Source organism: Leucoraja erinacea, chromosome 2 (genome assembly GCF_028641065.1).
Source record: "Leucoraja erinacea ecotype New England chromosome 2, Leri_hhj_1, whole genome shotgun sequence".
NCBI lineage: Eukaryota > Metazoa > Chordata > Chondrichthyes > Rajiformes > Rajidae > Leucoraja > Leucoraja erinaceus.
In genome coordinates this window covers 127,949,718-127,967,134 of record NC_073378.1, presented here as the reverse complement: position 1 = coordinate 127,967,134, position 17,417 = coordinate 127,949,718, and the positions used below count along the sequence as shown (strand labels likewise).

The 17,417-nt window shown below is 45.3% G+C and overlaps 1 protein-coding gene and 1 pseudogene across 2 annotated transcripts in view; one reads left to right on the top strand and one right to left on the bottom strand.

The window, feature by feature from the left end:
- The window catches only part of ccny (cyclin Y), a 214,186-nt gene that overhangs the window by 19,930 nt on the left and 176,839 nt on the right, over positions 1–17,417 (bottom strand). For both annotated transcript variants that reach the window (XM_055665294.1, XM_055665293.1), the window contains exons 3-4: positions 11,945–11,979; positions 3,759–3,859 (exon numbers count right to left, since the gene is read on the bottom strand). In XM_055665294.1, the coding sequence (XP_055521269.1) occupies positions 3,759–3,859; positions 11,945–11,979 (136 nt within the window). The remainder of the gene's footprint in view (positions 1–3,758; positions 3,860–11,944; positions 11,980–17,417) is intronic.
- On the top strand, positions 15,530–15,697 carry LOC129693336 (U2 spliceosomal RNA; annotated as a pseudogene).

Sequence of the window (17,417 nt, the reverse complement as noted above, 5' to 3'; positions counted from 1 at the left end):
TGGTACACGTGTCAACATACTAAACTGTACTAAACAGTGACCTGCATTTGTTATTATACTAATTAAGAATGATATGTGTGATGATTTGGGTTGAGACACTTTGAAGAAGGGTCTCAAATCCTGAAACAGTGCAGAGAAGGTTCACCAGATTCCTTCGCTGTCATACTGATGCCAATGGATCAATTCAATACTCTCTAGAATCAGATAAGGGGATTTATAGAAACTTACAAATTTCTTAAGGGGTTGGACAGGCTAGATGCAGGAAGTTTGTTCCCGATGTTGGGGAAGTCCAGGACAAGGGGTCACAGCTTAAGGATAAGGGGGAAGCCTTTAAAACCGAGATGAGGAGAACTTTTTTCACTCAGAGAGTGGTGAATCTCTGGAACTCTCTGCCACAGAGGGTAAGGCCGGTTCATTGCATTTAAGAGGGAGTTAGATGTGGCCCTTGTGGCCAAATCAGAGGTTGGAGACAAACGGGATACTGAGTTGGAGATAGCCATGATCATATTAAATGGGGTGCAGGCTCGAAGGGGCCGAATGGCCTCTCCTGGTGCACCTAATTTCTATGTTCTATGTTTCGACTAAACAGTGACCCATTTGTTATTATACTAATTAAGAGATGATTTGGGGTGAGACGCTTTGAAGAAGGGTCTCAACCTGAAACATCACCGATTCCTTCGCTCCATAGATGCCAATTCAATTCAATAATCAGATAAGGTTATTGCACTTCAAACCTTGCACAGCAGATGGCAGCCTTTACTCTTGGAATTATTCCGTGTAACCAAGCAACAGAGATGGAAAGGTTGGACACAAAATGCTGGAGTAACTCTGCGGGACAGGCGGCATCTCGCCTGGTGACGTTTCTGGTCGAGACCCTCCTTCAGACTGAGAGTCAGGGGAGAGAGAGAGAGACACACACACACACACACACACACACACACACACACACAGATATGGAAGGGTAGGGTGAGTAAACGAGAGAACAAACGAGATACAGAACTCTATTGCTGCGCCACCGTGCCACGGTTGTCTGACAACGTGACTCAGTCCTGATCCAAAGCACAGCACCAGTCAATGCCTACGAATAAATGTGAGGTTATCCATTTTGGTGGCAAAAACAGGAAAGCAAACTATTATCTAAATGGTGGCCGACTAGGAAAAGGGGAGATGCAGCGAGACCTGGGTGTCATGGTACACCAGTCATTGAAAGTAGGCATGCAGGTGCAGTGGCAGTGAAGAAAGCGAATGGTAAAGCTTTCATAGCAAAAGGATTTGAGTATAGGAGCAGGGAGGTTCTACTGCAGTTGTACAGGGTCTTGGTGAGACCACACCTGGAGTATTGCGTACAGTTTTGGTCTCCAAATCTGAGGAAGGACGTTATTGCCATAGAGGGAGTGCAGAGAAGGTTCACCAGACTAATTCCTGGGATGTCAGGACTGTTATGAAGAAAGACTGCATAGACTTGGTTTATACTCTCTAGAATTTAGGAGATTGAGAGGGGATCTTATAGAAACATACAAAATTCTTAAGGGGTTGGACAGGCTAGATGCAGGAAGATTGTTCCCGATGTTGGGGAAGTCCAAGACAAGGGGTCACAGCTTAAGGATAAGGGGGAAATCCTTTAAAACCGAGATGAGAAGAACCTTTTTCACACAGAGAGTGGTGAATCTCTGGAACTCTCTGCCGCAGTGGGTAGTCGAGGCCAGTTCATTGGCTATATTTAAGAGGGAGTTAGATGTGGCCCTTGTGGCTAGGGGATCAGGGGGTATGGAGAGAAGGCAGGTACGGGATACTGATTGGATGATCAGCCATGATCATATTGAATGGCGGTGCAGGCTCGAGGGCCGAATGGCCTACTCCTGCCATATTTCTATGTTTCTATATAGGATCAACCAGACTATTGCCAATATGTCACAGACTACAAGCCAGCGACTGTAGCCTTGCATAAGAGAGTGAAGATCTATCCTCAATAACAAAATATTACAAAAAACCAATTTGCCGTAATGCTGGTTCACCAAGCTTCCTGCACACCTGTATTCTGATGAAGGGTGATTAACCTTTGGTTAATCAAAGGATTTAAAGGGTGAGTAGGGCGGTCACGGTGGCGCAGCGGTAGAGTTGCTGCCTTACAACGAATGCACTGCTGGAAAACCGGGTTCAATCCCGACTATGGGTGCTGTCTGTACGGAGTTTGTACGTTCTCCCCGTGAACTTTCTCCGAGATCTTCGGTTTCCTCCCACACTCCAAAGACGTACAGGTTCGTAGGTTAATTGGCATGGTAAATGTAAAAATTCACTGGACGTTTTCAAGAGAGAGTTAGATATAGCTCTTAAGGCTAAAGGAATCAAGGGATATGGGGAAAATGCAGGAACAGGGTGCTGATTGTGGATGATCAGCCATGAACACATTGAATGGCGGTGCTGGCTCGAAGGGCCAAAATGGCCTTCTCCTGCACCTATTTTCTAGGGCTGTCCCACTTGGGCTACCTAATTGGCGAGTTTAGAAGCGTTTTTAAAAAATGGCATGTTGAAGACCTCCTTCGACTATGTAGACGACCTCCTTCGACTATGTTGAAGACCAACATCGACTAGCTACCACTAACTTTGGGAAAATTGGACACCAAATAGTGGAGAGTGTAGCCGACCTCCTTCGATCTCCTTCGACCTCCATTCGACTCTGATGAAGACTATCTACGACTACCTTCGACTACCCTCGATTACCTACGACTAACATGCCGACCTACTACGACCTACTACGACTAAACCTACGAGTAAAAAAGTATTGATATTTTCTATGGCAACCTTTTTTTACTCACGGGCATTTTTGAACATATTGAAAAAAACGCCGCAACCTAGCTGAGGCCTCGAGTACGCGGAGACCACTCTCGAGCATGATGGAGAGTTACGAAGACCTCCTACGACCTCGTGTCGACCATGCTGCGAGTATGTGTCGAGGGCAAACGCGCCAGAACTCGCGGATTAGGTCGCCCAAGTGGGACAGGCCCTTACCTCGCTCTCCCTCCCACACAGGAGGTGATTTACACCAGATTCAATCTGCGTCATTATAATTACTACACATCTTTGGTATAAAACTAGATTTCGTCAACGATCAAATTATTTTTGTTCCCCCAATGGGCTAGACCACAACCATCTTAATTGGACGTTGCATTGATGGAAGTTGACATATCAAATTTCTAATGAATGAACATGTTAGTATTTTGATGATCTAAGTTTAATCCTGAGCTTAGGGTGCTGCCTTGATCTTCCAATCTACCACATTGCCGACTGTACATTTTTTTGGAACAATGCTGCAAAGCTATATTTTGCACTATGGCATTTTTTCCCTTTGTCCACCTGTTCATAAGGTCATAAGGGATAGGAGAAGAATTTGTCCATTCGGCTCATCAAGTCTACTCGGCCATTCAATCATTGCTGATCTTCTATCTCTCCCTCCTAACCCCATTCTCCTGCCTTCTCTGGTACATTCTCTTCTTGTACTTGTGTACACTACCTGCATAATATTATCTGATTTAATTGGATAGCATTCAACCAAAAGCATTTCACTGTATCTATGTGATCTGATCTGCATCTCTGTATTCCACGTGACGATAATAAACCCAATACCAGGTTTAAGGATGAAATGCAGGCCCGCAAGCCCATTCCGCAGTCTTCCGTGGTGGATTTTGGACGGGGGAAATCATCGCATTTATAACATCCTGCAAGAGAACCTGCCCCAGTGTTGCACTTTCGGTACTCACCATTTGATGGTATATTTGAGATTTGGCTGACTGACTGTGCTGTCATCCAGGAATATGGTGGAGCAAGAGCTGTATTTCCTCCTCATCTGCCCTGGAGGTTGCTGAGAAACAAGATACAAATCAGACCGAGCTGGCCAGCAGTTCTAACCGCATCCATTGCATGCCAACAAAAGTCCCTGCACATTCAAATCTTGACAACAACCGATGCGGGCTTGACAATCCACAAGGCTTCAGCAAGCGCTTTTGCAGAATGCCCCCATGAAGTGGAGCCCCAATAGTCACGAGAAGAAACAAGGCGGGCTGTTTGCATTTCACCCAGTAGCTTTCACCACTCTATTGCTCTTTTGCATTTTATTTGCAACACTAAAATACCCATCAAAAATCATATCCGACGCCAGGGATGGGTGAGGGGGGGGGGGGTGAGGGTGAAAGGTATATCTCCATCTATCCTTTTCTTTTCTTCTGCACTGCTTTGGTCGCTTAGGGGTCTTTTTCCTGCTCTTTTGTTTTTCTTTTTTTTTCTCTTCATTCTTTTCCTTCTTTCTTTGTTTTCCTTTGTTTTTCGTTTTTCTTTTATTTAGGTTATAAGGTTAAAAATGAAGCTGTACAATAATTGCATAACTGTTATGCCGATCGTCTTATCCCTTGTACGATTGCTTCTAATAAAAAATAAATAAATAAATAAATAAATGATTCAAATCGGGGTCTCTTGGATTGTGCAGCGTCAGTAGGTCTCTGGGAGGTCCGCCGACAGAGCGGACCAACAGATTTAGCCATCTGAGCCTCTCAGAAAGGCCAGATCCTCGACAGTTACCAGCAATTGTGCAGAAGCCCTGGACTTGCTTTTATTTAAACGGGTTCCACATAGAACACCGCCACTTGCACGTTCTGCCCCATTTTTTAATTGTTCATACATACTCTCAGATATTTTTAATTTTCTTGACATATTTTAATAACATATTCAGCACAGTCATAAAGTGGAAACAGGCCCTTTCAGCCCAACTTGCCCATGCCGACCAACATGTCCCATCTACACTAGTCCCACCTGCCTGCGTTTGGCCCACATCCCTCCAAATCTGTCCCATCCATGTACCTGTTTGTTTCTTAAACATTGGAATGCTACCTGCCTCAACTACCTTCACCGGCAGCTCGTTCCATACCCACGCCATCCTTTATTGTGAAACAGTTACCCCTCAGGTTCCTATTAAATCTTTCCGCTCTCACCTTAAACCTCTATTTTTCGTCCGCTGTAAATGATGATTTATTTACCACCTAATTCCATGTCTACCTTCTCATCCTTCAATCTCAACACCATCCTCACTATTCCCATTTGATCATTTTCAATATCCTCCACTTTGCATTTTCCTTGCATGCTGGTGATCATTCCAGGCTCTCTCTGCTGCATTCTCAAAATTCATAGACAACAGTTAGCTAAGAAAGCATTTTATCGGGATGCATCACAGCTTGGTTTGGTTACAGCCCCAGCCAAGGCCACAAGAATTTCCAGAGAATTGTGGACGCAGCCCAGACCATCACATAAACCAACCTCCCTTCCTTTTGCACCTCACGCTGCCTCGCCAAGGCCAGCAGCATAATCAAGGATGAGTCACACCCTGGCCACTCCCTCTTCTCCCCGCCCCCATCGGGCAAAAGGTATAGAGGTGGGAAAACGCACACCTCCAGATTCAGGGACAGTTTCTTCCCAGCCGTTATCAAGCAACTGAACCATCCTACCACAACCAGAAAGCAGTCCTGAACTACTGTATACCTCATTGGTGACTCTCGGACTATCTTTGATCAGACTTTACAGGCTTTACCTTGCACTAAACGTTATTCCCTTATCGTTGATCTGTACACTGTGAATGTCTCTATTGTAATCGTGTATTGTCTTTCCACTGACTGACTAGCACGCAACAAAAACTTTTCATTGCACACTTGACAAGAAACTGAAACTGAAACCAAAGTCCTCCCTTGTTCAAGGATTGCTAATGTTGTCTCCTTGTTCAGAAAGTAAAGCAGGTGAAGGCCCATAAACCACAGGGCGGTGGAACGGTCGGGAAGTTGTTGGTAAAGATATCGATGGACAGCAATTATGTTCACTTGGAAGGGCAAGGGAGGGGCTGATTAGGAGGAGGAGTAGGGAAGAAATCACAGCTCACAAGTCTGACTGAGTTTTTTATTTCAGGAAGTAAGAAAAGAAAATTGGTAAAGGACTGAGTGGTAGTGATGCAGGTTACATGAACCTCAGTGTGTGTTTTTGACAGGGTCCCACATGTAGGGTTGCCAACTTTCTCACTCCCAAACAAGGGACAAAAGGTCAACATACGGGACAAATTCCCGACGGCAATTCGTTGACTGACTCGACCGTGGCTGGGTGAATGATGAGTTGATACTCAAGTCACACCAGCTTCTCATTCCCACCTAGCAAACAGCTAACAATGGCCTGTTTCTATTATCATCGTTACTTTTTTGCATATCATTAATTTGTTCTATTTCTCTCTACATTACAAGTTTAAGAAGGAACTGCAGATGCTGGAAAATCGAAATTAGACAAAAATGCTGGAGAAACTCAGCGGGTGCAGCAGCATCTATGCAGCTCCATAGATGCTGCTGCACCGGCTGAGTTTCTCCAGCACTTTTGTCTATCTTCTCTGTACTTCACTGTCCACATCCCTTGTTTCCCTTTTTCCTGACTATCAGTCTGAAAAAGGGTCTCAACCCAGAACGCCACCCATTCCTTCTCTCCAGAGATGCTGCCTGCCCCCTCTGGGTTACTCCAGCATTTTGAGTCTATCTTCAATATTCATACCGCTGGGTTGCAAGCTGCCCAAGCCAAATATGAGGTGCTGCTCCTCCAGTTTGGCCCCTCTATGCCAGGCCACTCACACAAGCCTTCCTTGCAACATGCTTCAGATGGCTCACTCCCCACCAACATCCTCAGGACTTTTTACAGAGGCACGGTGGAGTCTGTACTCACATACTGCATGAACACATGGTACTCCAACTGTTACTGCTCAGACAGGAAGGCTCTGCAGAGGGTAGTGAGGGGAGCAGAGAGGATCATTGGCGTCTCCCTACTCAGTATTGAAATGGATAGAGAACTGGCTGGCAAACAGGAAGCAAAGTAGGAGTAAACGGGTCCTTTTCACAATGGCAGGCAGTGACTAGTGGGGTGCCGCAAGGCTCAGTGCTGGAACCCCCAGCTATTTACAATATATATTAATGATCTGGATGAGGGAATTGAAGGCAATATCTCCAAGTTTGCGGATGACACTAAGCTGGGGGGCAGTGTTAGCTGTGAGGAGGATGCTAGGAGACTGCAAGGTGACTTGGATAGGCTGGGTGAGTGGGCAAATGTTTGGCAGATGCAGTATAATGTGGATAAATGTGAGGTTATCCATTTTGGTGGCAAAAACAGGAAAGCAGACTATTATCTAAATGGTGGCCGACTAGGAAAAGGGGAGATGCAGCGAGACCTGGGTGTCATGGTACACCAGTCATTGAAAGTAGGCATGCAGGTGCAGCAGGCAGTGAAGAAAGCGAATGGTATGTTAACTTTCATAGCAAAAGGATTTGAGTATAGGAGCAGGGAGGTTCTACTGCAGTTGTATAGGGTCTTGGTGAGACCACACCTAGAGTATTGCGTACAGTTTTGGTCTCCAAATCTGAAGAAGGACATTATTGCCATAGAGGGAGTGCAGAGAAGGTTCACCAGACTGATTCCTGGGATGTCAGGACTGTCTTATGAAGAAAGACTGGATAGACTTGGTTTATACTCATTAGAATTTAGGAGATTGAGAGGGGATCTTATAGAAACTTACAAAATTGTTAAGGGGTTGGACAGGCTAGATGCAGGAAGATTGCTCCCCATGTTGGGGAAGTCCAGGACAAGGGGTCACAGCTTAAGGATAAGGGGGAAATCCTTTAAAACCGAGACGAGAGAACTTTTTTCACACAGAGAGTGGTGAATCTCTGGAACTCTCTGCCGCAGAGGGTAGTCGAGGCCAGTTCATTGGCTATATTTAAGAGGGAGTTAGATGTGGCCCTTGTGGCTAAAGGGATCAGAGGGTATGGAGAGAAGGCAGATACGGGATACTGAGTTGGATGATCAGCCATGATCATATTGAATGGCGGTGCAGGCTCGAAGGGCCGAATGGCCTACTCCTGCACCTAATTTCTATGTTTCTATGTTTCTATGTTTACCCTCGGTACATGAACTGTTCCAGAGCCGCTGTCTGAAAAATGCTGTGAGAATAGCTAAGGACAAACTGCACCCCCTCCACACACATCTGGATCTCCTGCCATCAGGCAAGAGACACCGTAGCATCAAAGCCCGGTCTACCAGACTGCTAAACAGCTTCCTGCCACAGGCTGTGAGGCTGCTAAACAGTCACTCCACCTGATTCTGCTGCTTTGCACTGACATTTTAATAACTCTGGCACTGGCCACTCAAATCAGCTGCCCTGGACATTCTAATGACTGTTTTTACTGTATTTTAATGTTGCTGTTTTACCTGCTTTTAACTATTTATACTGTTTCATCAGGGACTGGATTGTTTTTACTGTTATTATGTGTGAAATGTTTAAGTTTTATGTGCGATGCTCCGGTATTCCCTGGAAAACGTCTTCTCACTTTGCACTGTACAACTGTTGCATTGCAAGATGACAATAAAGGTTGATTTGATTTGATTTGATTTGATGTGACTGATGACTATAATAACTCAGTGACACAAGGGGGCAGTGCCAAGTGCTCTACAGTTTTCAGCAGCAGGAAACTGAGAATGCCGAGTTTAAGGTGACAGGGACGTAAAGAGTGAAATGATCGCATGAAAGACAAGGAGGACAGCAGCTGAATTATAAAGCAAGAGACAAAGACAGAGACAACTCAAAACTAAATACAACTTTCAACCCTTCAGAACCTAAAGAAACCCCACAGAAGTAAAAGGGCTTACCGCACTAAACAAACAGTCCACGCGATTAGAGTAACAAATGCTTTAAGAATAAAGGAAAGTCACATACCTGTATATATTTAAAATATTGATTATCCTTCAATTTAAATTTTAATTTTAATTGTTGAAATGATAACAGTTTGCCCACTTCATACATATCCCCTACTTTCCTAATCCCCAGTCTATCCCATTGTTGAAGAAATATACACATAGATTTCAAACTATATTTTTAGATCCTTTAGAAGAAGCAATGAATATTAAGGCTGATTCACAAAAATTAATATCATACTTTTATAATAATATATTAAATAGAGAATCACCCTCAACAGAAGCATTAAGGGAAGATTGGGAACAAGAGCTAATGATAAAGATCTCGAAGGATAGATGGGAAAAGTATTTGATGAATACACATAACTGTTCTATTAATGCAAGACATAATTTAATTCAATTCAAATTATTACATAGACTATATTATTCAAAAATGAGGTTGAATAAATTTTATCCAAACGTCTCTCCCAGATGCGATAAATGTTTGTTTCAAAACGCTAATATAACACACTCATTTGTTGGATGTACAAAGTTGAATAAATTTTGGAGTGATATATTTGATATATTTACAAAGATTTTCAAGTCAAGAATAGAACCCAAAACGGAATGGATTATATTTGGAATAATAGGAGAAGATACCAATTTAAATAAAGATCAAAATGTTTTTTTTAATTATGGGTTAATAATTGGAAAGAAATTGATACTTAAATTTTGGAAAAATACAACCACACCAACTGTTAAAATGTGGATTAGGAATATGATGGACATAGCACGCCTTGAAGAAATGAGACTCCGACTAATAGATAAATATGACCAATTCTTAAGGAGTTGGTCTCCTTTCATCGACTTTTTGGAATCATGTGATGCAGCGGTACCGTAAAGATTGCTGATTTCAGTTCATGACGCGGATAGAGCTACATCTCCGAATACAGATTTGAAAAATTCTCTTTTAAGGGGCCTTCTCTTCTATTTCTACTTTCCACTTTCTCTCTTCCTTTTTTTATTTTTTATATACACACTTCACGTTTTTCTACTCTCTACCATCTATTTTTCCACTTTTTCCCCTTTCTATTGTTTTCTTTTTCTTGTCCTGCTTACTTCCTTCTTATAACATAAAACTAGAGGTTGTACATAGAATGGATTACGGTATTACATAGTTGGCACCTAAAATTAGGTGCCACTGTACTGTTTTGTGCTGTATTAACTTCTAATAAAATAAACAAAAAAAAAAAACAAAAACAAAAAAAAAGAATAAAGGAAAAACTTGAAAAAGAAAAGCAGAAAGGAGAAAAATGAAAGTCAGGATCAAAATTAAAAATACAGGAAGCAATGGTCTGCCCTGGCACGCTTTTCACGAATACAGTGAACCAGCCTCAATTCAGACAAGAATTCATACGGGTGGCGCAGTCGTAGAGTTTCTGCCTTACTGTGCTTACAGCGCCAGAGACCCGGGTTCGATCCCGACTACGGGTGCTGTCTGTATGGTGTTTGTACGTTCTCTCCGTGACCACGTACGTTTTCTCAGAGACCTTTGGTTTCCTCCCACACGCTAAAGATTATAGATTTGGAGGTTAATTGGCTTGGTATGAATGTAAAATTGTCCCGAGTGTGTGTAGGATAGTGTTAGTGTGTGGGGATCGCTGGTCGGTGCGGACTTGGTGGGCCAAAGGGCCTGTTTCCGTGCTGCATCTCTAAACTAAACTAAAGAATCAAAGCGGATCTAATACCAAGTCCGTGCCAACCAGCGATCCCTGCACATTAACTAGGGACAATTTCTACATTTATACCAAGCCAATTAACTACCAATCTGTATGTTTTAGGAGTGTGGGAGGAAACCGGTTCTCAGAGAAAACCCACGCAGGTCACGGGGAGAACGTGCAAACTCCATGCAGACAGCACCCGTAGTCAGGATTGAATCCGGGTTTCTGGCACGTAAGGCAGAAACTCTACCGCTGCGCCACCATGCCGCCCGGTTCAAAATTAAATTTGCTGACTTCTTACAACTAACAAGAACATTTTCACATTCAAGTACAGATATATGATAATAAGAGCACAGAATTATTAATTTAACAATAGAATTCAAACACTGGCAAAAGATTATGCTTCAGTGTGAATGTAACACCATTGCAAAATAATCGGCTTGGTTTTAGAAAGTAATTGCTTTTTTAGCGTCAAATTCGCCTAAAATTGTCACTATTACCTTAGTGACTATCATAGTTAGAAGAACAGCTTTAAAATAACCCCCCAAAAAAAGACACAGTGCTGGGGTAACTCAGCAGGTTAGGCAGCATCTCTGGAGAACATGGACAGATGACACTTCTGGTCGGAATCCTTCTTCGGACTGATTGGGGTGGTAGAGGGAGGGGATGAAAGCTGGATGAGAGGAGGGGTGGGACAAAGCCTGGCACGTGATAGGTGGATACATGCGAGGGAAGTTTTGGATAGGCAGGTGGTTGGACAAAGGGCAGAGACGAAAAGAACAAATGTGTGAGGTGAGGATGGATGAGTTTGGATTGTGAAGCCAGAGGAAGGAATGAAGGTGGAAGGGGAGATGGAGCAAAGAGATGGGTGCAAGTCCTGATGGGGCACAGGGAAGAGAAGTGGGGTGGGGTGTTAGCAAGTAGCATAAAATTGGAGAATTCAATTTGATGTTGATACCGTTGAGTTGTAAGCGACCCGGGTGGTCGTCGGGTGGGAGTCCGCGAGGAGGAGGAATGTTGGAGACGGGAGAAGGGGCCGTGGGAGAGGGAGAGGGGGACTCCTTACCAGAGAAAAAGGCAACGGAAGAACAGCTCAACATCATGACCGGCCTGCAACTCATTGAGGCACGGGCGTAAGGGTACAAAGGTACGGCCTTTAAGGACTAACAATTCTACAATGGGAATGGGGAGGTCGGGGGGATGGTGAAGACCTGACAGAGGTTAATAGCTGGGATCAGACCCAGGCTTGGGAGAAGGGTGGAGGGAGGCTCGGAGGAGGTACCATGGGGAGATGATGGGGTTGTGGGACAGGTAGTGTAGGGAGGGGGGGGGAGGTAGGAAAAGTAGCATGGTTAGCACAGGGGAATGAGCAACAGGATCCAGTGGTGTCAATATAGCCAAACCTAATATTAAATGCAAATCTAAATGCCAACAACACAAATTTGAACCACTAAAAGTAGAGTAGAAATCTATCACAGGGTGCTACTTACATGATTTACATAGAGGCTTTTCCGTTTCTCTCTCACTGGAAAATACAGAAAAAAAGTACATTTTAAAAGCAATTCAGAATGAACAGCAAAATCAACATGTATGCAGATCAGGCAGCGAATCAACACTCAAACAAGGAAGAGGAGATTAAGTTATCAAGTTTGACACAAAAATCTGGAGTAGCTCGGCAACACTGGAGAAAAGGAATAGGTGACGTTTCGGGTCAATAGACAATAGGTGCAGGAGGAGGCCATTCGGCCCTTTGAGCCAGCACCGCCATTCACTGTGATCATGGCTGATCATCCCCAATCAGTACCCCGTTCCTGCCAGAGAATTCCACAGATTCACAACTCCCTGGGTGAAAACGTTTTTCTTCATCTCTGTTCTAAATGGAGATGAAGAAAAACTGTGGTCCCTGGTTCTGGAGTCCCCCAACATCGGGAACATGTTTCCTGCCTCTAGCATGTCCAATCCCTTAATAATCTTATATGTTTCAATAACATCCCCACTCATCCTTCTAAATTCCAGTGTATATAAGCCCAGTCGCTCCTTTCTATCAACATATGACAGTCCCGCCATCCCGGGAATTAAGAGTCGAGACCCTTCTTCAGAGTGACCAAGAGCCTGATTGAATATGTGGGTTTATGGAGAGGATTAAAGTTATCACAGAGATGGGAAAACTTCAGTCCATGAAGCCAAATGCATGGTCCAAATTGGAAACAAAGAACCATTGGCAATATTGGGTTGAACACAATCAATAACATCTCTGGTTGAATTACCCTTTTGCTGCAACTTATTTTCTCTCCCCGTTTTTCACATTGTTTACAGTGTGCTATGTTTACATATTCTGTTGTGCTGTTGCAAGTAAGAATGTCATTGTTCTATCTCAAGTCAAGAGAGTTTATTGTCATGTGTTCCAGATAGGACAATGACATTCTTGCATTGTTGCAGCACAACTGGATACTGTAGTCATTAATACAGATCAGATCAGTGTGTCCATATACCATAGAATATATATATACACACACACATCAGTAAACAGATAAAGTCCAACATGTTGTTATAGTTCATAGTTTGAAGTTGTGTTTAATAGTCTGATGGCTGTGGGGAAGCGGCTGTTCCTGAACCTGGATGTTGCAGATTTCAGGCTCCTGTACCTTCTACCCGATGGCAGTGGTGAGATAAGTGTGTGGCCAGGATGGTGTGGGTCCTTGATGATGCTGGGCCTTTTTGAGGCAGCGACTGCGATAGATCCCCTTGATGGTAGGGAGGTCAGAGCCGATGATGGACTGGGCATTGTTTACAACTTTTTGCAGCCTTTTCTGCTCCTGGACGCTCAGGTTGCCGAACCAAGCCACGATACAACCAGTCAGCATGCTCTCTATTGTGCACCTGTAGAAGTTCGAGAGAGTCCTCCTTGACATACCGACTCTCCGTAAACTTCTCAGGAAATAGAGGCGCTGATTTGCTTTCTTTATAATTGCATCAGCGTTCTGGGACCAGGAGAGATCTTCGGAAATATGCACGCCCAGGAATTTGAATTTCATATGAGGGACGTATAACAATAAAAAAACTCTTGACATTACTGCAAAAAATACCATATTTGCTTAAAATTTTAATCCATGCACATGTTTTACTGTTAGTTAAAAACTCAAAGTGCTGGAGTAACTCAGTGGGTCAGGCAGCATATCTGGAGAACATGGCTAGGTGACATTTCAGGTCGGGACCCTTCTTGCCTGGTTATAGTAGACCTCTTTGGCTCCTTCAAAAATTCTAAACATCACCAGTAACAAGTGGTACAAAGTTTTGACACATCCGTGGTTACTCTTTGCATGGAAACCTTGCACACCCATCATTAACCTTATTTACAACCTTGCAGAATAAAGGTACAAATATTTGGTGGTTGGTTCATTATTGCAGAAGCTTGGCCTCACTTTACACCCGCTTTACTGTATCCAGAGAAGGGGGTGATCATACCACTATTACCCTTTGCAAAGATGCTGGTACACATTGAGGCCCAGCACAAATTGGAGAACAGCACCTCATATTTCGCTTGGGTTGTCTACACCCCAGTGGTATGAGCATTGACCTCTAATTTTAGATAGCCCTTGCTTTCTCCCTCCTTCACCTCACCCTTCTCCATTTCCCTATAGTCCTACTGTTTCCTCCTACTCCCTTTCTTTTTCCCGCACTTGCCCCCCCTCCACCTCCCCGACATCAGTCTGAAGAAGGGTCTCGACCCAAAACGTCTCCTATTCCTTCTCTCCATAGATGCTGCCTCACCCGCTGAGTTTCTCCAGCATTTTTTGTCTGCTGCTGGTTCACAGAAACTTTTGGTACAGCAAAAAGAAGATTAAGGCTTGGCAACATTTTGAATGTTTAATATTCTTCATGCATGCCATTGGTTGAACAAAAGTATTCTGTTAAAAAAACTATGATTTTACTTCGGAGTCACGTGAGTGACTTCGTGAAGAACCCCGCTTCCACGCATGCGTGTCATATCGCTACACGCATTGCAACGAGTCACACAGGGGGGAACGGCGTTCCCCAAGCGGGAGAATTTGAAAGTCGGGAACAGCAGGTAAGAGACTCTGCGTTTTCCCTCTTTTTCTACTTACTTTTAGGTGGCTGCGGAAAGCTGGCAGGGAGACCCGTGGAGGGCGAGCAGCCAGCAGCAGCAACAGCACGAGTTTCCCTGGGTGGGGAACAACCTGTGCCCGACTTTGCTCCCGCACCGGCAAAATTCACCTCTCGGCCCGGCGGGAAGCAAAGTAAAGAGGTCCGTATGCCAGTCTCAAGCGAGACTGGCTTGGGACCAGTCGCTAGCAGCCAGCGCAGAGGCTGCGGGACAGACAGCACGGACCAGCGGTACCGGGGCTCGAAACACTCAGCGAGTGCAGAGGCACTGATGGAGTAGGAACGGGACGTTAGGGACGAAAACCTTCTCCAAAAGGTAGGCACCGGGATAGGAACAGCCGGGTTTTACCGGCTGCGGAACTGCCGCGAAGGACCAGGCCCGTGGATACCGGGGTCGGTCTGAGCGGCTCGAACCCGCAACGGAAGGAACGACGGTCACCAGCGGGAGAAGGAAAGTCGGGAACAGCAGGTAAGAGACCCTGCGTTTCCTTCAACTTACCTTTCTAGGTGCAGACATGGACCGGGTCCATGTAAGCTGCAGAAGGCCGGCGGGTGAACCGTGGAGGAGTGGCAGCAGCAGCAGCAGCGGCAGCGGCAGCGGCAGCGGCAGTCGGCAGCGGCAGCAGCAGCAGTGGCAGCCGGCAGCTGCAGGAGTACGGGCGGCTGCAGGAGTACGGGCGGCTGCAGGAGTACGAGCGGCTGCAGGAGTACGGGCAGAAGGAGCTGGCAACGGCAGGAGCTGGCAACGGCAGGAGCTGGCAACGGCAGGAGCAGCATGGGCACATCGATTCCCGGAGGAGGAAAACACCTGTGCCCAACTTCGCTCCAGCACGGTGAGAAAATTCATTTTTCAGCAGCAAAGGACTTGGCAGTTGACTGGCTGCAATCTACTACAAGGGACCAGTATGTGAGTACCAGGGTCGGTCCCAGCGGGGTTTTTAGTTACAATGATCGCTTCTAGGCCTTTTGGCTAAGACCAAGTGTAGTATCTGTTCTTATCAGTTTAATATCTGATACGTCCCTTATCTAGGGACCATATATTAAATAAAATCTATAATAACTGTTATCATCAGTTTTAATGTCTTATATGTTCCTTAGCTAAGGACCATATAAGTAGGAGTGCCCAGAATTGAGGGCATTAGAGTGGGGTTGACCGGCTGCAACGACCGCAAGGGACCAGTACCGTCAGTACGGGGGTGGGTCCCACGGGTCTAAGATAAAGGAGCAGCCAGGAGCGCTGAGAGCGTTGGAGCCGGGTTAAAGGAATAGATGGAATCAGCTGTGCCAGTTATCATCCACACCGGCCATATCCACTCCACGGAAGGAAGGACAAAGCTGGAGAAGGAGGACCGTGGAACAGCGGGCAGCCAGCAGCAGCCAGCGGCACTTGGATCAACCGTAGTGGGATCAGCGGTGCCCGATGTCGGCCCCGCACCGGCCAGCTCCATGCGGCCGAGCGGTAGGCTAGACACAAATCAAACAAGGTAGTGGACTGAGAAGGGTCCGACTTTGCATAAAACCGCCGGCAACCAGCGCCCGAGAGGGCTGGAGCGGGAAGAAGCGGTGTATGGAGCCTTGCTCCAACGTGATAACCCACAGCAGTACCTCTTTGAGGGCTGCACAATGCTTCTACCCCATCAGAGGGGAGCACTGTGGGTCAGTTCTGGGTTGACTTGCAAGAGGGGTCCGCAGAACAAAAGACAAGTGGGCAGCAGTTAAGCCCCACATGGGTACCCCGTGCGGGACCCTAGAGATCTCTAACTCTATAAAAAAGAGTAGGCAGGACCCTGATGGGCCAGAGCCTGGTAATACAGCGTCCCATGATCCTAACACAGCAGGGACTCTGCTGGACATGGTGGCTGATTACTTTAACCAAGTCAAACATGGGTAGACTTGGATCCAGGATGGCAATAGTATTACTATATGTCTGGCCACAAACGCCAACAAGAATAAATTTACAGACACTGGCCAGACATCTGCCACCTGGCAACGGTGAGGCATTACGGGTGCCCAGTGTAAACCAATGCATTTGGCAGCATATGGGGACGAACATCAGGAACCAGGACCTCAAGATCCAGAGAACCTTAAAGGGATTGACGGAAGGCATCATAGAATACACTCGCACCCTGGACTAAATGTAGGTAACCAAAGACCATCTAGACGCACTAGCTCTGTTTAGTAATATGCAATATGATCTGAACTACACATGGAAGGCGGCCATTCAGCCAGCACTGGGACCCCAAAAAAAAAAAATGCTACCATTTGCAAACAAAGAACCGTGGGTGGACAAAGCCAAGACACTGGGGCTCATCAAGGCCAGCGCAAGGGCCTATTTTTGGAGCATGATACTGGCCACAGGCAACGCCATAAATAATGTGCCTCATACCAGTGGCAGTGCTAGAAATCAATAACCCGCAGGATCCTTTTTTAGGGTATGGCCAGGGCGGCCACCCTGGAAGATGCGGGAACCTCAACCTCCCACACAACCCCGAACAAGAGATATCAAACCAGAACCTCCTTTGTCAAAAAACCAAGGAAATAACACAACCACCGGTAACCATGGAGGTAGGTGGGTGGGGTTTTCTTCTGTTTAAAAATAGGGACCTATGATGGTGGGGGAGGTTACAACACTACAGTTATGTATGGTATATAATCACTACAGATTCATATAATCTCAGCAGTATTCAGGGTTATCTGATAAGATTTACTCATTCCAATAACCTCAGTACAACATACACCAGAAGGGCATTTTGTCCTTACATAACCAAACTATCTAAAACCCACATGGTCTACAAAAATTGTACACAAAAGATGTGATTGAGCATACTTTTCATGGAA